This window comes from Bombina bombina, chromosome 6 (genome assembly GCF_027579735.1).
Source record: "Bombina bombina isolate aBomBom1 chromosome 6, aBomBom1.pri, whole genome shotgun sequence".
In the NCBI taxonomy this organism is placed as follows: Eukaryota; Metazoa; Chordata; class Amphibia; order Anura; family Bombinatoridae; genus Bombina; species Bombina bombina.
The window spans coordinates 54128416-54146102 of NC_069504.1; the positions used below are offsets into that span (position 1 = coordinate 54128416).

The 17687-nt window shown below is 37.5% G+C and overlaps 1 protein-coding gene across 2 annotated transcripts in view; it reads left to right on the forward strand.

Annotated features, from left to right (window-relative positions):
- The window catches only part of NET1 (neuroepithelial cell transforming 1), a 152489-nt gene extending 135232 nt beyond the window's left edge, over positions 1–17257 (forward strand). The window contains exons 1-9 of one of the 2 annotated variants that reach the window (XM_053716404.1): positions 1910–2140; positions 8309–8416; positions 9588–9755; positions 10336–10495; positions 10583–10659; positions 11422–11679; positions 11951–12121; positions 13589–13775; positions 14529–17257. In XM_053716404.1, the coding sequence (XP_053572379.1) occupies positions 2048–2140; positions 8309–8416; positions 9588–9755; positions 10336–10495; positions 10583–10659; positions 11422–11679; positions 11951–12121; positions 13589–13775; positions 14529–14923 (1617 nt within the window). In that variant the 5' untranslated portion in view covers positions 1910–2047 and the 3' untranslated portion in view covers positions 14924–17257. Of the gene's footprint in view, positions 1–1909; positions 2141–8308; positions 8417–9587; positions 9756–10335; positions 10496–10582; positions 10660–11421; positions 11680–11950; positions 12122–13588; positions 13776–14528 lie in introns of those variants that run through there. The other variant, XM_053716405.1, reaches the window with a different exon arrangement.
- The last annotated feature ends 430 nt before the right edge of the window (positions 17258–17687 follow it).

Sequence of the window (17687 nt, forward strand, 5' to 3'; positions counted from 1 at the left end):
ATAGATGCTCTAGCAGTACCGTAGTCGTTCAACCTGGTTTATGTGTTTCCTCCTTTTCCTCTCCTGCCTCGTCTGATTGCCAGAATCAAACAGGAGAAGGCTTCGGTAATCTTGATAGCGCCTACGTGGCCACGCAGGACTTGGTATGCAGATCTGGTGGAAATGTCATCTCTGCCACCGTGGAAACTGCCTCTGAGACAGGACCTTCTCATTCAGGGTCCGTTCCAAAATCCAAATCTAGTTTCTTCTGCGGCTGACTGCCTGGAGATTGAACGCTTGATTTTATCTAAGCTGGGTTTCTCTGAGTCGGTCACTGACACCTTGATTCAGGCTAGAAAGCCTGTAACTAGGAAAATTTACCATAAGATATGGCATAAATATCTTTATTGGTGCAAATCCAAAGGCTACTTATGGAGTAAGATCAGGATTCCTAGGATTTTGTCCTTTCTCCAAGAAGGATTAGAGAAGGGGTTATCAGCTAGTTCCTTAACGGGACAGATTTCTGCTTTGTCAATCTTACTACACATGCGTCTGGCAGATGTTCCAGACGTTCAGTCGTTTTGTCAGGCTTTGGTTAGAATTAAACCTGTTGCTCCGTCATGGAGTTTGAATTTAGTTCTGAATGTTCTTCAAGGGGTTCCATTTGAACCCATGCATTCCATAGATATTAAAGTTCAATCTTGGAAAGTTCTATTTTTAGTTGCTATCTCTTCTGCTCGAAGAGTTTCTGAGCTATCTGCGTTACAATGCGACTCGCCTTATCTTATCTTCCATTCTGATAAGGTGGTTTTGCGTACCAAACCTGGATTTCTTCCTAAGGTTATTTCAAATAAGAATATTAATCAGGAAATTGTTCCTTCTCTGTGTCCTAATCCTTCTTCTAAGAAGGAGCGTCTGTTACTTCGTGCCTTGAAGTTTTACTTGCAAGCGACCAAGGATTTCCATCAAACATCTTCTCTGTTTGTTGTCTATTCTGGAAAGCGTAGGGGTCAAAAAGCTACGGCTACCTCTTTCTTTTTGGCTGAAAAGCATCATCCATTTGTCATACGAGACTGCTGGACAGCAGCCCCCTAAAAAAATTACAGCTCATTCCACTAGAGCGGTGGCTTCCACATGGGCTGTTAAAAACGATGCTTCTGTTGAACAGATTTGTAAGGCCGCGACTTGGTCTTCCCTTCATACCTTTTCCAAATTTTCCAAATTTGATACTTTTGCTTCTTCGGAGGCTATTTTTGGGAGAAAAGTTCATCAAGCAGTGGTGCCTTCCGTTTAGGTATCTGTCTTGTCCCTCTCGTTCATCCGTGTCCTGTAGCTTTGGTATTGTATCCCACAAGTAAAGGATGAATCCGTGGACTCGTCGTATCATAGAAGAAATCAATTTATCAGGTAAGCATAAATTTCCTTTTCCTGTCATGTAGTACTTCAGGCATGTGCACGCTACCTATATAGATATCTCTTCAACAAAGAATAGCATGAGAGCAAAGCAAAAAAATTTAATATAGGTAAATTGGAATCTTTTTTAAAAAAAATTGTATTCTCTGTCTAAATAATGAAAGAACAAAAGTTGTGTTTTAGGTCTCTTTAAAGCCACCCATGATTTCCTTTTTAACGTTAACATTTCAAGCACAGAGCTATTGTTAGAAAGCATCAGTTTTGTAAGGGGAAAAAAAACCCTTTCCATTCTGCCTTTCTGTGCAGCTAAAGTTAAAGCTCTCAGCCTGCTTTGTGTTAGTGGTTGAGATGTGCACACACAGCAGTCTGTACAAGTTGTGTGTAATGTGAGACATGGGCTGTAGGTGTGCCAGCTGTCAACAGACAAATGACATGGTATTCAGGGACTAACACGCCCAGCTGCTCCTCCCATCTTTAAGAGTCATCAGGTCCCAGCTGTAACCAGTTCTCACTTCAGTAGTAGCAAGGGAAGTATGCAGTATGGGAAGGAGCTGTGAGTGTTTCCTAGCACACCGGAGACTGGTATATGAGAACGTAGCACACGCTCTAAAGTGGATTAGCTGCAACTCCTGCCAGGGGGATATTATTATAAAGTATGGTGGCTCATGATGAGATTGGTGGTCTTCTGCCAATCAAAAGGACTATTCAGGTCATAGCTGTTCAGAATCAAGCGTCCAAAGAATTTGAAGTAAGTATTTATTAAACAAATAATAATAATAAGTTGTCACTTTATTTGTATAATATTAAGGTACTTGGCTGTGGAGTTTACCAAGCACAAAACTTTAGTTATACTGGGTGTTGTTGTTTTTTGCTTGTTGTTGTTTTTTTTTTTTTTATTGCTTTTCTTATAAACGCATGAAAATGTAAAATTTCTGCCAACAAAATGCTTTTTAGTAAATGTCTGTTGCCCAGATCAGATTGGTCACTGGCACCCCAGTTAATCTTGTGTCTTATCCTGGCTCCACAACCTTAGAACTATGTCTAACAGCTGTGTGGGAGAGTATGCAACGATTTCTCTCTGGTGTGGATTTATTGCATTCCTTTATGTCATTTAATCTGCTCTAATAACCCGCAGTATTCTGTTCAACTATGTTAATTTAGTGTGACTTTTTTTTTTTAAAACAACGGTTTGGTTAATTCCAAACCAGCAGTAGTATGTACGTTATGCGAGTTTTGGTTAAGATGTTAATCTGCTGAATCAATCTGCTTTCGTATCTTTTTTTGGCTGTAGATATTTATGGTGTTTTGAAGTGGTTTCTTCCGAGTGTTTTTTTTTTTTTCTCCAGAAATTGTATTGACTTGGGCACACAATGTAGGAATGATACAGTATTAATTTCTCTGTGGTTGTCTGTAGCATGTAGTAAATACAGTTATCTGTGGTTGTCTGTAGCATGTAGTGAATACAGTTCAGTGGTTGTCTGTAGCATGTAGTGAATACAGTCCTCTGTGGTTGTCTGTAGCATGTAGTGAATACAGTTCAGTGGTTGTCTGTAGCATGTAGTGAATACAGTTCAGTGGTTGTCTGTAGCATGTAGTGAATACAGTCCTCTGTGGTTGTCTGTAGCATGTAGTGAATACAGTTCAGTGGTTGTCTGTAGCATGTAGTGAATACAGTTCTCTGTGGTTGTCTGTAGCATGTAGTGAATACAGTTCAGTGGTTGTCTGTAGCATGTAGTGAATACAGTCCTCTGTGGTTGTCTGTAGCATGTAGTGAATACAGTTCAGTGGTTGTCTGTAGCATGTAGTGAATACAGTCCTCTGTGGTTGTCTGTAGCATGTAGTGAATACAGTTCAGTGGTTGTCTGTAGCATGTAGTGAATACAGTTCAGTGGTTGTCTGTAGCATGTAGTGAATACAGTTCTCTGTGGTTGTCTGTAGCATGTAGTGAATACAGTTCAGTGGTTGTCTGTAGCATGTAGTGAATACAGTCCTCTGTGGTTGTCTGTAGCATGTAGTGAATACAGTTCAGTGGTTGTCTGTAGCATGTAGTGAATACAGTCCTCTGTGGTTGTCTGTAGCATGTAGTGAATACAGTTCAGTGGTTGTCTGTAGCATGTAGTGAATACAGTTCAGTGGTTGTCTGTAGCATGTAGTGAATACAGTTCTCTGTGGTTGTCTGTAGCATGTAGTGAATACAGTTCTGTGGTTGTCTGTAGCATGTAGTGAATACAGTTCTCTGTGGTTGTCTGTAGCATGTAGTGAATACAGTTCTCTGTGGTTGTCTGTAGCATGTAGTGAATACAGTTCTCTGTGGTTGTCTGTAACATGTAGTGAATACAGTTCTCTGTGGTTGTCTGTAGCATGTAGTGAATACAGTTCTCTGTGGTTGTCTGTAGCATGTAGTGAATACAGTTCTCTGTGGTTGTCTGTAGCATATTTAGTGAATACAGTTCTCTGTGGTTGTCTGTAGCATGTAGTGAATACAGTTCTCTGTGGTTGTCTGTAGCATGTAGTGAATACAGTTCTCTGTGGTTGTCTGTAACATATTTAGTGAATACAGTTCTCTGTAGTTGTCTGTAGCATGTAGTGAATACAGTTCAGTGGTTGTCTGTAGCATGTAGTGAATACAGTTCTCTGTGGTTGTCTGTAGCATGTAGTGAATACAGTTCAGTGGTTGTCTGTAGCATGTAGTGAATACAGTCCTCTGTGGTTGTCTGTAGCATGTAGTGAATACAGTTCAGTGGTTGTCTGTAGCATGTAGTGAATACAGTCCTCTGTGGTTGTCTGTAGCATGTAGTGAATACAGTTCAGTGGTTGTCTGTAGCATGTAGTGAATACAGTTCAGTGGTTGTCTGTAGCATGTAGTGAATACAGTTCTCTGTGGTTGTCTGTAGCATGTAGTGAATACAGTTCAGTGGTTGTCTGTAGCATGTAGTGAATACAGTCCTCTGTGGTTGTCTGTAGCATGTAGTGAATACAGTTCAGTGGTTGTCTGTAGCATGTAGTGAATACAGTCCTCTGTGGTTGTCTGTAGCATGTAGTGAATACAGTTCAGTGGTTGTCTGTAGCATGTAGTGAATACAGTTCAGTGGTTGTCTGTAGCATGTAGTGAATACAGTTCTCTGTGGTTGTCTGTAGCATGTAGTGAATACAGTTCTGTGGTTGTCTGTAGCATGTAGTGAATACAGTTCTCTGTGGTTGTCTGTAGCATGTAGTGAATACAGTTCTCTGTGGTTGTCTGTAGCATGTAGTGAATACAGTTCTCTGTGGTTGTCTGTAACATGTAGTGAATACAGTTCTCTGTGGTTGTCTGTAGCATGTAGTGAATACAGTTCTCTGTGGTTGTCTGTAGCATGTAGTGAATACAGTTCTCTGTGGTTGTCTGTAGCATGTAGTGAATACAGTTCTCTGTGGTTGTCTGTAACATGTAGTGAATACAGTTCTCTGTGGTTGTCCGTAGCATGTAGTGAATACAGTTCTCTGTGGTTGTCTGTAGCATGTAGTGAATACAGTTCTCTGTGGTTGTCTGTAACATGTAGTGAATACAGTTCTCTGTGGTTGTCCGTAGCATGTAGTGAATACAGTTCTCTGTGGTTGTCTGTAGCATGTAGTGAATACAGTTCTCTGTGGTTGTCTGTAGCATGTAGTGAATACAGTTCTCTGTGGTTGTCTGTAACATGTAGTGAATACAGTTCTCTGTGGTTGTCTGTAGCATGTAGTGAATACAGTTCTCTGTGGTTGTCTGTAGCATGTAGTGAATACAGTTCTCTGTGGTTGTCTGTAGCATGTAGTGAATACAGTTCTCTGTGGTTGTCTGTAACATATTTAGTGAATACAGTTCTCTGTGGTTGTCTGTAACATATTTGGTGAATACAGTTCTCTGTGGTTGTCTGTAACATATTTAGTGAATACAGTTCTCTGTGGTTGTCTGTAACATATTTAGTGAATACAGTTCTCTGTGGTTGTCTGTAACATATTTAGTGAATACAGTTCTCTGTGGTTGTCTGTAACATATTTGGTGAATACAGTTCTCTGTGGTTGTCTGTAACATATTTAGTGAATACAGTTCTCTGTGGTTGTCTGTAACATATTTAGTGAATACAGTTCTCTGTGGTTGTCTGTAACATATTTAGTGAATACAGTTCTCTGTGGTTGTCTGTAGCATGTAGTGCAGTATATCATTAGCTTTCAGTCACTTTTTTCTCTTCCTTCCTTTAAGCCTATTCTGCTGTATTTGCATTCACAAAAGCTCTGTCCTAGCGTTATAAGAGAGTTGAACTACATTCACCTAATGATGACTTAGGAAGCCTATAACGAGGCACTATAATAGCTCCAAAGGACAAACTTAATACATCAGACATTGTTTTTCAAAAAAAGGAAAGCCTTACATGTGAGTTAGCAGCAAGTTGCCAGACACCATACTTTCCTCTAAAGCTTTTCGTTTTAAATCGTATTAGACACAAAACCTTCTTCAAGACCAGCTAGGTTGCACCTTAAACACCAAGCTTGTTTATTTATATACCTTTATAGCTGCGGTGAAAGCGTTGTCTGCGCATTGGTGCAAAGTAAACTTTGTTTTGGTTTGGTTTGTGGTATTATTAGTTGTTTTTTTTTGTTGTTTTCATATATTCTCATTTTTTTTTTAGCTGCAATGATCTAGAAAACGGTCTTTTTTCCTGCATTTATAGAGATCTGGCTTTGACTGCTGCTATATGGATAATAGTAGTTGCAGCGTTCATACAGATGAGTGGTAGATGTGTTAATCAGGGTTCTTAGATTTCCACCTGCAGGTGACCCAGCCATATCATTTAGCCCTTATTTTCCCTAGTGGAATATAATGCAATGCTTTGCAACCCTTTTAGACAACAAGGGGGTTAACTCTGACTGGCAGACTACGTCACCGTGCCTTGATAGCCCTATCATATAAAGTGACACACCTGCCACAAACTAAGTTCATTTTAACATTTATAACCCATTTCGTATTCTTTATAACACAAATATAAACTAGGTGTTCTGGTTTTAAGGGTTAAATAATTGTAGTTTTGATACTGTAAACCTGTTCTGCAAACCTAGTTTTTCCCAGCCCTGCTAACTCTGTGTGATCTTGCACCCTGCTTTATACTTTGTTTTTCCAGGTAGTTGGCTCCTGATGTAAATTCTGCCCCAGGCAAAATATATTCTTATTTGTGCTTGCTTTGTGTAAACTAAATGTTTGACTGTCATGTTGAAGATCTGCTATGTCTGTCCTCAGAGGCCATTAGACTGTATCTTGTCCAACAAGTGACTCATTGTCTTTAACTAAATGGACACACAAAAAATGTGGTCAGGACAGACTTAGTGCAAATGCCGGTGTTGTGTAAATCAGACACAGATGTGCCACGCAGACGTCCTGCACCTGTCACAGATCATAGAAAGCTATTGTGCTATATATGGCCCATAATAAGGAAATCTGAAGACTGCCTTAGATATCTGAACCTGTTGCACAGTGAATAGGAATTCCAGGATAATTTAAGGAGTCTAACCATAGAAAACTGTTTCTTACCATTCTACGAATCATAGACTTATTTAGATGATATGAGACTTTATAGATGTTGCAAAATCATTTTTTTTAGTAATTATAAAGGTTTTTTTTATTTTTAGAAATGGAACCCAAACTCGCTGAGAGCATGAGATGAATAAAGCATGTATTTGTAACAGTCATCTAATTATTGCTAGATTAACACAAAAAGGACATTCTAATCTGTAGTTCTGTATGGTACAAAGTAAATGGAAGTATGATTCTTATTGCAAATTCCTGTAACAGGTTTCCATAAATCATACACCTTAGCTGGATCTCATTGTCAGGACAGAACTACTAACTCAAATACTCTGCTCACTTGCACTGTGCAGAGATCTGTGGCCATTAAAGGGACAGTCAACACCAACATTATTATTGTTTACAAAGATAGATAACGCCTTTTACTACCCATTCCCCAGCTTTGCACAACCAACATTGTTATATTAATACACTTTATAACATTTAAACCTCTACATTTCTGTCTGTCTAAGCCACTACAGGCAGCCTCTTATCACATGCTTTTTTATTAGCTTTTCACAATAGGACACTGCTAATCCATGTGTGCCATATATATATATATATATATATATATATATATATATATATATATATATATATATATATATATATAAAACATTGTGCTCACTCCCATGGAGTTGTGCATGACACTGCACTAATGACTAAAATGCAAGTCTGTAGATAATAGCCATGGGATCAGGGGGCTGTCAAGAGGCTTTGATACAATCACAGAGGTTACAAGTATATTAATATAACAATGTTGGCTGGGGATAGGTTAATAAAGGGATTATCTATCTTTTTAAACAATAACAATTTTGAAGTTGACTGTCTCTTTAAGTTAGACAAATTCTCGTTGCGGGCCCCCCCCCCCCCCCCCAACCATTGTACAACAAAACACATAAAAAGGTATTCAAATTTCTGTTTGCCTGGAACAGGTAACCTTCTATTGTTAGCCTGTTCACAGTGGAAGAGTCGATAGAACTCTTAACGCCTCATTAGATGTGTATAGGTGGCTTTTTGGAATAAATTCTAAATAACATTTGAACAGTTCAGTCACGTGTAAAGCTACAAGCAGTGATATAGGTATGTTTTCAATAGCCGAGCATCTGCTTATAGATTCTGCCCCCACCTGTCCCCCCTATAGGATCTGACTTGCGTGCAGACGAGAGTAATGACATAAATGTATGCTGTCTGACTTTCATTACATGCCAGTTAGCATTTCATGTTTGCTCATTGTTGGAACTTGCCTGTGAATTTGACATTTTCTCTGCTGGAGGCTTAAAAGAATTGTATGGTCTTGGGCTAACTCTAATCAGTGCAATATGCTTTTTGTTTTGCTAGGAGCCAAGTAATAAGCGAGTGCGACCTTTAGCGCGAGTAACCTCCTTAGCAAACCTAATTTCCCCTTCGAGAAATGGAGCAGTCAGACGTTTTGGGCAAACCATCCAGGTAAATTACTTTTTGTTGCTTATGTAGAGTTCACAACAAATTTCTAGAATCCGTGATGTGCACAACAAATACAATCTGACTTTATTCTGATGCTGTTTAGGAAACTCTTGAGCGCTAAACATTTCTTAAAGGGACATTAAACCCAAATTTTTTCTTTCATTATTCAGATAGAGAATACAATTTTTTAAACAACATTCCAATTTACTTCTATTATCTAATTTGCTTCATTCTTTAGATATCCTTTGTTTAAGAAATAGTACTACACATGGGTAAGCCAATCACACGAGGCATCTGTGTGCAGCCACCAATCAGCAGCTTCTGAGCCTATCTAGATATGCTTTTCAGCAAAGCATTTTAAGAGAATAAAGCAAATTAGATTATAGAAAGGGACATGAGACCAAATGCCATTTTAAACAGCTTTCCAATTTAATACTTTTATCTAATTAGCTTTTTACACTGGTTTCTGTTGTTGAAAATTATTCCTAGGTAGGCTCAGGATCAGCAATACACTGCTGGGAGCTAGCTGCTGATTGGTTGCAGCACTTGTGTTCCTCTTGTTATTGGCTCACTTGATGTGCTCAGCTAGCTCCCAGTAGCGAAATGCTGATTGTTCAGCAAAGGATACCAAGAGAATGAAGCAAATTTAATAGTAGTACATTTGAAAGTGGATTTAAATTGTATTCTTTATCTGAATCATGAAATTTTTTTGGGGTTTCATGTCCCTTTAAAAGGGACATAAAACCCAATTTTTTCATTTTCTTTCATGATTCACAAAACATACAATTTTAAAAAAACTTTCCAATTTACTTCTGTTATTAAATTTTCTTTGTTTCCTTATTATCCTTTTTTGAAAAGCTGGGGTATAAGCTCACGAGTGTGCACGTGTCTACAGCACTATATGGCAGCAGTTTTGCAACAATGTTATACATTAGCAGGAGCACTATATGGCAGCACTATTTCCTGTTATGTAGTGCTTCAGGCACGTGCACGATACCTATCTAGGTATCTCTTCAACAACGAATAACATGAGAACAAAGCAAATTTAATAAAAGAGAATACAATTTTAAAAAAGTTTCAAATTCACTTCTATCTAAATAATGAAAGAAGATTTTTGGGTTTCATGTCCCTTTAACTACTGACTTAGGCTTAAAACCTGTTTGTTCTTGTCTAGTCGTTCACTATGCGGACTGAAAACAAGTCTCCAAGCAGTACACAAAAGGCTTGCAGCAAGGTGGGAGCCCCTACCCCACCCAAAAGGAGAAACAGTGTCCTGTGGTCCGAGATGTTAGATATCAATATGAAGGAAACTCTAAGCACCAAAGAAATTAAACGGCAAGAGGTGAGTTTAGTATTCTAAAGGGATTTAAAAGTACTACCAGATAATGCACTAATATGTTAGAGCCTTTTATACAAGCACTATTGCTTGTATATAACTGTGTTCTTACACCTTCAAAGGTATCAATTGGTTAAACACATAGTTAAAGTCCGCTCCAGAGCAGCAGTGCATTACTGGGAGCTAGCTGAGAACATCTAGTCAGCCTATCACACACGTCTTTTGTCTAGCTACCAATCACCAACTAACTCCCAGTAGTGTAGGATATATACATATTCTTTTTCAACAAAGGGTACCTAGAGATCAATACATTTGAAAATAGAAGTTAATTTAGAAAGTGTCTTTAAAGTTACATGTCTGAATCATAAAATGTTTAGTTTTGACTTTCCTAAACTTTTAAGCAAATTGATAAGCTATTATTTTTTTGTAATTTTTGTTTTTGTTTTTAAACGTTCGAGACTTCTCGATTTTTGCCGTGTGGAGGCAGTTTGGAGATAAAACACATTGTTTGTGTAGCTGTTACTGTTTACTTTAAGGGCTATGTATGTTCTGGGTCACCATGTAACCCTTAACTTATTTGTCACAGGCTATTTTTGAAATGACAAGAGGAGAGCAAGACCTTATTGAAGATCTCAAATTGGCAAGAAAGGCCTATCATGACCCCATGCTTAAGCTGTCTATTATGTCAGAGGAAGAACTTGCACAAATATTTGGCGATTTGGATGCCTATATTCCCTTGCATGAAGGTAAGGGCACGACTAGGGAACGTTTCAGATTTCGTCATTTAATTAGTTAGAATTTGATTTTAACCGATTGTTTGTTTGTTTTTTCAGAATTTTTGACTAAACTTGGAGATGCAACAAGAGCTGATGGGACAGTTGGCCAAATTGGTCAAATACTTATTAATTGGGTATGTTATCAAAGAGTGCTCTGTTTTTTATTTGTGTATTTCTTATGGCTTTTAAGCTTTGTATGTGCTAATAACTCATGTAATAATAAAAGAAATCATAAGCGTCTACTTTCTAGCATTTTTATAGAATTGCATTGTACGTGCCCATAGTTGTTGTTAAAGTGATGGTAAACTCTCCACATTATAAAAACAGATCCAGAATGTTGTTGATATTTTAGATGGGGTTAAATTCATCAGTTGTAATGAAGATGCGCTGTAACTTACTTGCACACACTTACAAAAGTCATTTTGTTTGTGAGCCAACGCTTTGAACTGTTCTCTAGCCTTAAGGCACTTTTGTTATAGCTAGAGCGCTGATTGGACAACAACTCAGACCATTAGCTCACAGAAAAATAGCTTTTGAAGTGGACGGCGGAGCTTGGGGTATTTTCATTTCATATTTAAGTTATAGCACATCTTCATTACAACTGATGAATTAAGCGCCATCTAAAATATCACTAACATTCTGGATCTGTCTTTATAAAGCGGATAGTTTACCATCAATTTAATGTTGTTTATTTTATTTTTTTATTTTCATTAAGAAAGTTAGTCTGATAACACAATCTATATGGAGACAGACTTAGAAAGAAACACTTTGCCAGAACAGTTTACATTGTAGGCATTTGTACTATCCTCTTTTTCTATTAACTTGTCTGACATTCACAAGGTGTTTGTTTCTACAACCATTGCATTGTCAATAAGGTCAACTTTTTCTGATTCCAGTTACCAAGGCTTAATGCTTACAAAGGGTACTGCAGCAACCAGCTGGCTGCAAAAGCGCTTCTTGATCAAAAGAAACTTGACCGTAGGGTTCAGGATTTCCTTCAACGGTGTCTTGAATCTCCCTTCAGCCGTAAGCTAGACTTGTGGAGCTTCCTTGACATTCCCAGAAGCCGACTTGTTAAATATCCACTGCTGTTGAAAGAAATCCTTCGTCACACCCCTAAGGACCATCCAGATGTTCAGAGTCTGGAAGAAGCTGTAAGTAAAGATGGTTTTATGGAGCAATAGCTTGAATGTTAACTATTTTGCTTAGTTATGGTTCAGATCTAACTTTGCATTTCCTTATTGTCCAGTCTGCCAGTACAATGGATAAGCTATGATAAATTCTCCCTATGATTTATTTATAAATAAATAAAAATAAATGACAAAATTCAGCATGCCAGTTATTTGTGTTTGTAGTATCCAGAATTTAAATAATGTGCTGGTTATATATTTTATAGTGGAGTAAATTTGTAAACTCTATCTCCAGTTATGCCTAATTCAAGGAGTGCTTGCTGACATCAACTTGAAAAAAGGCGAGTCTGAGTGCCAGTATTACATAGACAAGCTGGAGTACCTTGACGATAAACAGAGAGACCCTCGCATTGAGTCCAGCAAGGTGCTGCTATGTCATGGCGAGCTGAAGAATAAGAATGGACATGTAAGTGGCTAAGGTCATTAGTTTTTTCTCTGCGATTGTAAAATTAGAGCTAAACAAATACAATTTACTGAGAAGCCTAGTTTAAGCAAATATGTAGCTATTTGCAGTTTCTAGATTGCATTGCACATTCTTTAAAGGGACAGTCTAGTCAAAATTAAACTTTCAGGATTTAGATAGGGCATGCAGTTTTAAACAACTTTCCAATTTACTTTTATGATCAAATTTGCTTTCTTCTCTTGGTATTCTTTGGTTAAAGCTATGTAGGCTTATATGCTAATTTCCAAGCCCTTGAAGACTGCCTCTTATCTCAGTGCATTTTGATAGTTTATCACAGCTAAACCGTTCTAGTTCATGTGTGTGCCTTATAGATAACATTCTGCTCACTCACATGGAGTTACTTAGAAGTTAAAGCTGGCTAAAATTCAATAAGAACTGAGATTAGGGGGCAGTCGGCAGAGGCTTAGGTACAAGGCAATCACAGAGGTAAAAAGTATATTAAAGGGACATTAAATACTTTGAGATGGTTATAAAAAATGATAAATCATATATATAGAAAAAAACACTGCAATATACTTTCATTATTTATTTTGTCCCCTTTTCTGGCAATTCTATTCTGAAATTGTGAGCTTTTCAGTTCCTGTTAGAAATGGAAGTGCAGAACACTGTTAAATTCCACACAGTCATGGGCTGCACACTCTAGTGACTTATTTATAACTGTTTCTAAAGTTACAACACGACCACTCCCTTTGTTTTATAGACACTAAAACTTAACACGTATTTTGTCAATATTTAAAAAGCTAATGAAACTTTTAAAAATACATCTACATGTTATTGTCAGACTAATCGTTTCTTTGAATGCTTCATTCTATCTAGCATTTTTTAGTGTGTAATGCCCCTTTAATATAACAGTGTTGCTTATGCAAAACTAGGGAATGAGTTATATAGGGGTTATCTATCTTTTTAAACAATAACATTTCTAAAGTAGACTGCCCCTTTTAATGTTTTCCATCTTCTCCCCTTCATCACTGCATAGACTCCTACACACCAACCTAAACAATGACGTTACAAATTTGATTTTGTAGCCTAATCACAGAAGGTTTCCTGCTGTAGTGTCCTATTACTCAGAGTACAATGATACGAGCCTGTCGCTCCAGTTATTATGCTGGAAACAATTACGTAAAGTCTGCTAGAAAACATTTGCAAAAAAAAAGCAGTAACTTTGTATTGTGGTAATCCTACTGCAAACCCCACACTGTCTGTTTTTCTTCCCCTTGATTCTTCTTCATCAGCTGTTAATGCATTTTGTATGAAGTGGCCTAAGCTGCGACAACAGTTGTTCTCTAATAACAGTTGTGTTTGTAGACATATGTAGAAATCTCTTATAGAGAAGGAATTTATTTCTAGCAATGCCAGGCATAGCATAATTTAGCAAGTGGCTAAAGGAACGTTTGCTTTTTCTTTCCACAGAAGCTCTATCTCTTCCTTTTTCAAGACATCCTTGTTTTAACGCGGCCAGTTACACGGAACGAGCGCCACTATTACCAAGTGTACCGGCAGCCCATGCCTGTCCAGGAGTTGGTTTTAGAGGATCTCCAAGACGGTGATGTGAGGATGGGCGGCTCATTCAGAGGGGCATTCAGTAATTCCGACAAAGGTGTGTGTTTATGTAGTAAACATTTTTATATTTTAAATTTACTCAACACTTCCTCATGTAATTTCCATGTTCAGTGGTTATTAGTCAAGTAGATCTTGGACTCTGTACTATAAGATTTTCCACCCTTTAAAATATTCCCTACTGAATTATATTAAATTGTTTGCTAATAGCTCCTTTACCTTTATTTTGTAATTTCAAATAACTGGTTGCCTCTGAATCTGCCACCTATGCTGAAAGTTTCAGTACAGCAGTATTAACTGTAGCTATGTAAACAAGAGGCATAAACATACATCAACATCTTAAAGGGGAATAGGTGACAGAGAAAGCCAAGCCCATTTGAAAGGTTGCTCCTGCAGCAGCTTTGAATACAATTTACTCTTATTCGTGGTTTGCCTGAGTAAATTCTCCCTTGCCAACTATGTGTGTTAACTTCTGCAAGTGGGATTACACACATAGTTAAAGCTCCTCATGAGCTGCAGCTTCCTGAGAAGGACATGGCTAGTGAGCCAGTTAGTTAGCTGCTAAGTGCAGGTACCTGTTAGTTACACATAGTTAAAGCTCCTCGGGAGCTGCAGCACATTGCAGCTCCTGAGAAGGACCTGGCTAGTGAGCCAATTAATTAGCTGCTAAGTGCAGGTACCTGTTAGTTGCCGGCCATTTCTTTCTCAAGAGCTGCGGTATGTTGCACAGTACTTTTAATTTGCTACATAGCAATAACATAACATAACAATTTCTATTTTTCTCCCATTCTAGCTAAAAATATCTTCAGGGTCCGTCTTCGTGATGTTTGTCCAGGCCAGAGCCACACTCTCCAAGCCAATGACGTGTTCCACAAGCAGCAGTGGCTTAACTGTATTAGATCAGCCATAGCTCCTTACCAGCAAGCGTCTCCAACAGAAGTGAAGGAACTTCCGGATCTCAGCGAAGAATGTGAAGAGAACCAACCACCAGTTCAAAACACCAAAGCACAGCGAAGGTCGTCCACCATATCCGGCATTGTTGAGATGGACCTTGAGGAAAATGTGCACAGTCCTGTTTCAGACACAGCAGACGTTACCAAGAGTACAAAAACACAAAAAGCACAGACTGGGAGCTGGAAAAGCAGAGAAAAGACACATAGCGTCAAGCGGAAAGAGACCTTGGTTTAATTTGCAATCTGACTCTTGGATGGACTTGTTATTTATAAATTTGTACATTTTGTCTTCATGCAATGTGAGCATGCTGGGATTATTTCACTGATCCTACTGTGTTTGTTACCCCTTTTCAGTGGCAGCTACTGGTATTCAGTTAACACTGTTAAAACTGGAGTCTGTTTTTATTCTTTTTTATTTTTATAATTGGTAAAAGCAGAATTAATAAAATGTATATACTGTAGTTCATTGACCTTTTAAAGGTGCTTTCTGCCAATGGTGAAGTGTCATATTACAGCACTTTTGTGGGCTATAATGTACAGCGAGGGTTGTTAATACCGTGTATTTTTTTAAAGGGTTTATCCAATCCGTACCCCTCTCAGCACTTCAACCCTTTGGCTGCCAGCAATGGCTGCAACAAAAAGCTCCGCTATCTCTGCCAGCCAGGGGTTAAATCAATAATCTGAGCCAATAATTTGTTCTTTTGCAGAACACTCTAGCCATGTGTTTGTTTTAGTTCTAAAAATCTGGAGCAACACTAAAAAAAACAGACTTTAGTATGTTAACAGGTTTTCAACTTTACCTACTGGAAATGTTTGTCTTTATTTGTAAACTGTACATTCCTCCTTTATATTTGTATTCTGACAAGTATTTAATTTTTTTTAAGTAGAATAGAGGGTTTTTTATTTTTAATTCATATTATTGTATTTGAGACTTTTTTTTCAAGATGGCTATTCATTTCCCAGACTAGTACGTTTTCCAAGTTTCTATGCAAGATTGAACAAAAGAAATATTAATGGGGAACTTGTATAAAGAAACCTTTTCCACTATGCACATTGTGTGCTTTAGTTTTCTAAGATTAAGTCGGCTCTTTAGAAGGATTAAGTAAGTCATATATTAGGTTGATCTGTTCTGCGTAATGGTTTTATTTTATAAAGATAGGCCTATTCATGGCACCAAGGAAATGAGTTAGAAGGATTTAGCATGTTGTAGAAAGTCAGTGGGCAAGTTGCAAATATTTTAGAATTTAGAACAGATGAAGAATCTACTAACTAACTAATGAAAGCAAATTGGGTTTTGCTAAATTTTAAGTATTTGGATTGATTAAAGAGAGAGAGAGATAGAAAAAAAAGATAAGTAATGAGATAAAAAGGAAATTTTGTAGTTTTCTGCTTTTGAATGATACAATCAGTGTTTTAAAAAAGAATCCCATGTCCACCCCAATCTCTTTACTGTATTTTGCTTATACTGTAAAATTTGTTATGTATCTTGGATTTGGTTACGTACCAGCAGGAACTCAGATATTGTATATAAATGAAATGTTTTGGAGTTTTTTTCTGTAAATGTATTTGTACAGCTATAAGTCTTCAAATACAATAAAAAAAACTTGACATTCTATGCAAGAATCATTCTGTCCCCTGTAACTGTTTTTAGTACCACCTTGTTTATAAAAATGTTCTTGAATAGTCAAACAAGACACCTTTAACTATCAGCAAGTGTGCATGATTAGATACTCAGTAGTAGGTTGTTTCCTGCATGCTTTGATTTATTTATTATCTAGGATTGCAAGGGTTAAATGCTCTATGCTTTCCCAAATCCTTTTTTCTAATGGGGCAGAATCCTAAATGAATTGGCCAGATGAAATAAGTGGTCTGCTTGATAGGATGTAGTAAATCATGGTGACAACAGATCTTACTATTTCCATAGCAGATTGTAATAATAAAAAAAAAAGTTGTTAGCTCTGGACTAACTCATACTCAAACAGTAAAATATCAGAAATTATCCTTACAGGTTATTATCCAAACTGTATTTCATAAATATATGGTAAGCTAGTGGGGTTTTCTTTTAAACGAGTATAAACATTCTACAATGCGTCATAATTTAGGGCTATGTAAAAAATAATTTGTTGCCACACAGGCCAGTATATTTTGTACATACATTATGGTAATCCATAACATATATATATATATTGATGAGTGAAATACCTGCTGTGATATGGGGAGCATTACACAATAGGTTTGATGGGTGGAGTCTTAAATTGCCAAAGCTCTAAGTTGACTGTCCTGTTTGTGGACACAGCAAATGAATGGATGTTTAATTTGTGTTGGATATATCTTTGAATTGATTGAACTCTTTGGACTTTCTTTTTTGACATCCACAAGGAACACATCCTATTGGATGTTCCCACAGGCGTCTAACCTTACTGGTATTGCACGTTTAGTTGGTTGTTTTGTTTCTGAATGGATTTTACAACAATATGCTAATATTTGTATGTCACTTGCATTTTTGTTTTGTTTTGTTAAAAAAGCTCTGTGAACTATTTTCTCTAAGATTAAATATTATTTAATCGGCTCTGTTCTCTTGCTTTATTATGTTGAACACTAGTTTTCTGAAGACAGCATTTCTATAACGTTACCAAGTTATCAATTCCCTATGATTTATTTAATGGATTTAGGTTGGTAAACTTAAGGTTAACAGAGTAACAAGATGCCCTGGCGTAAAGTAGAGATTTATAATTTGAAGTGGGGCGAAGTATGATTAAGGTGGTTTGTCATTATGTCTGGTTAGGAGATGAGGGATAAATTAGCCATAGCCCTTGTGCCCTACACACTTTTTATGCCCACACTCTCCCCACGGTTTTTGTAATTTCCAAACTGTATTCAGTGCTTAATGTAAAAGACAAAGTAAGGGGGGGAAGCATCCACTACCCTTCCTTCTGGTTTTTCTTTGTGTGTTTCACCTATGTTAGTGCTTAAAAAAGAGCCAATGGGGGATTCTCTGG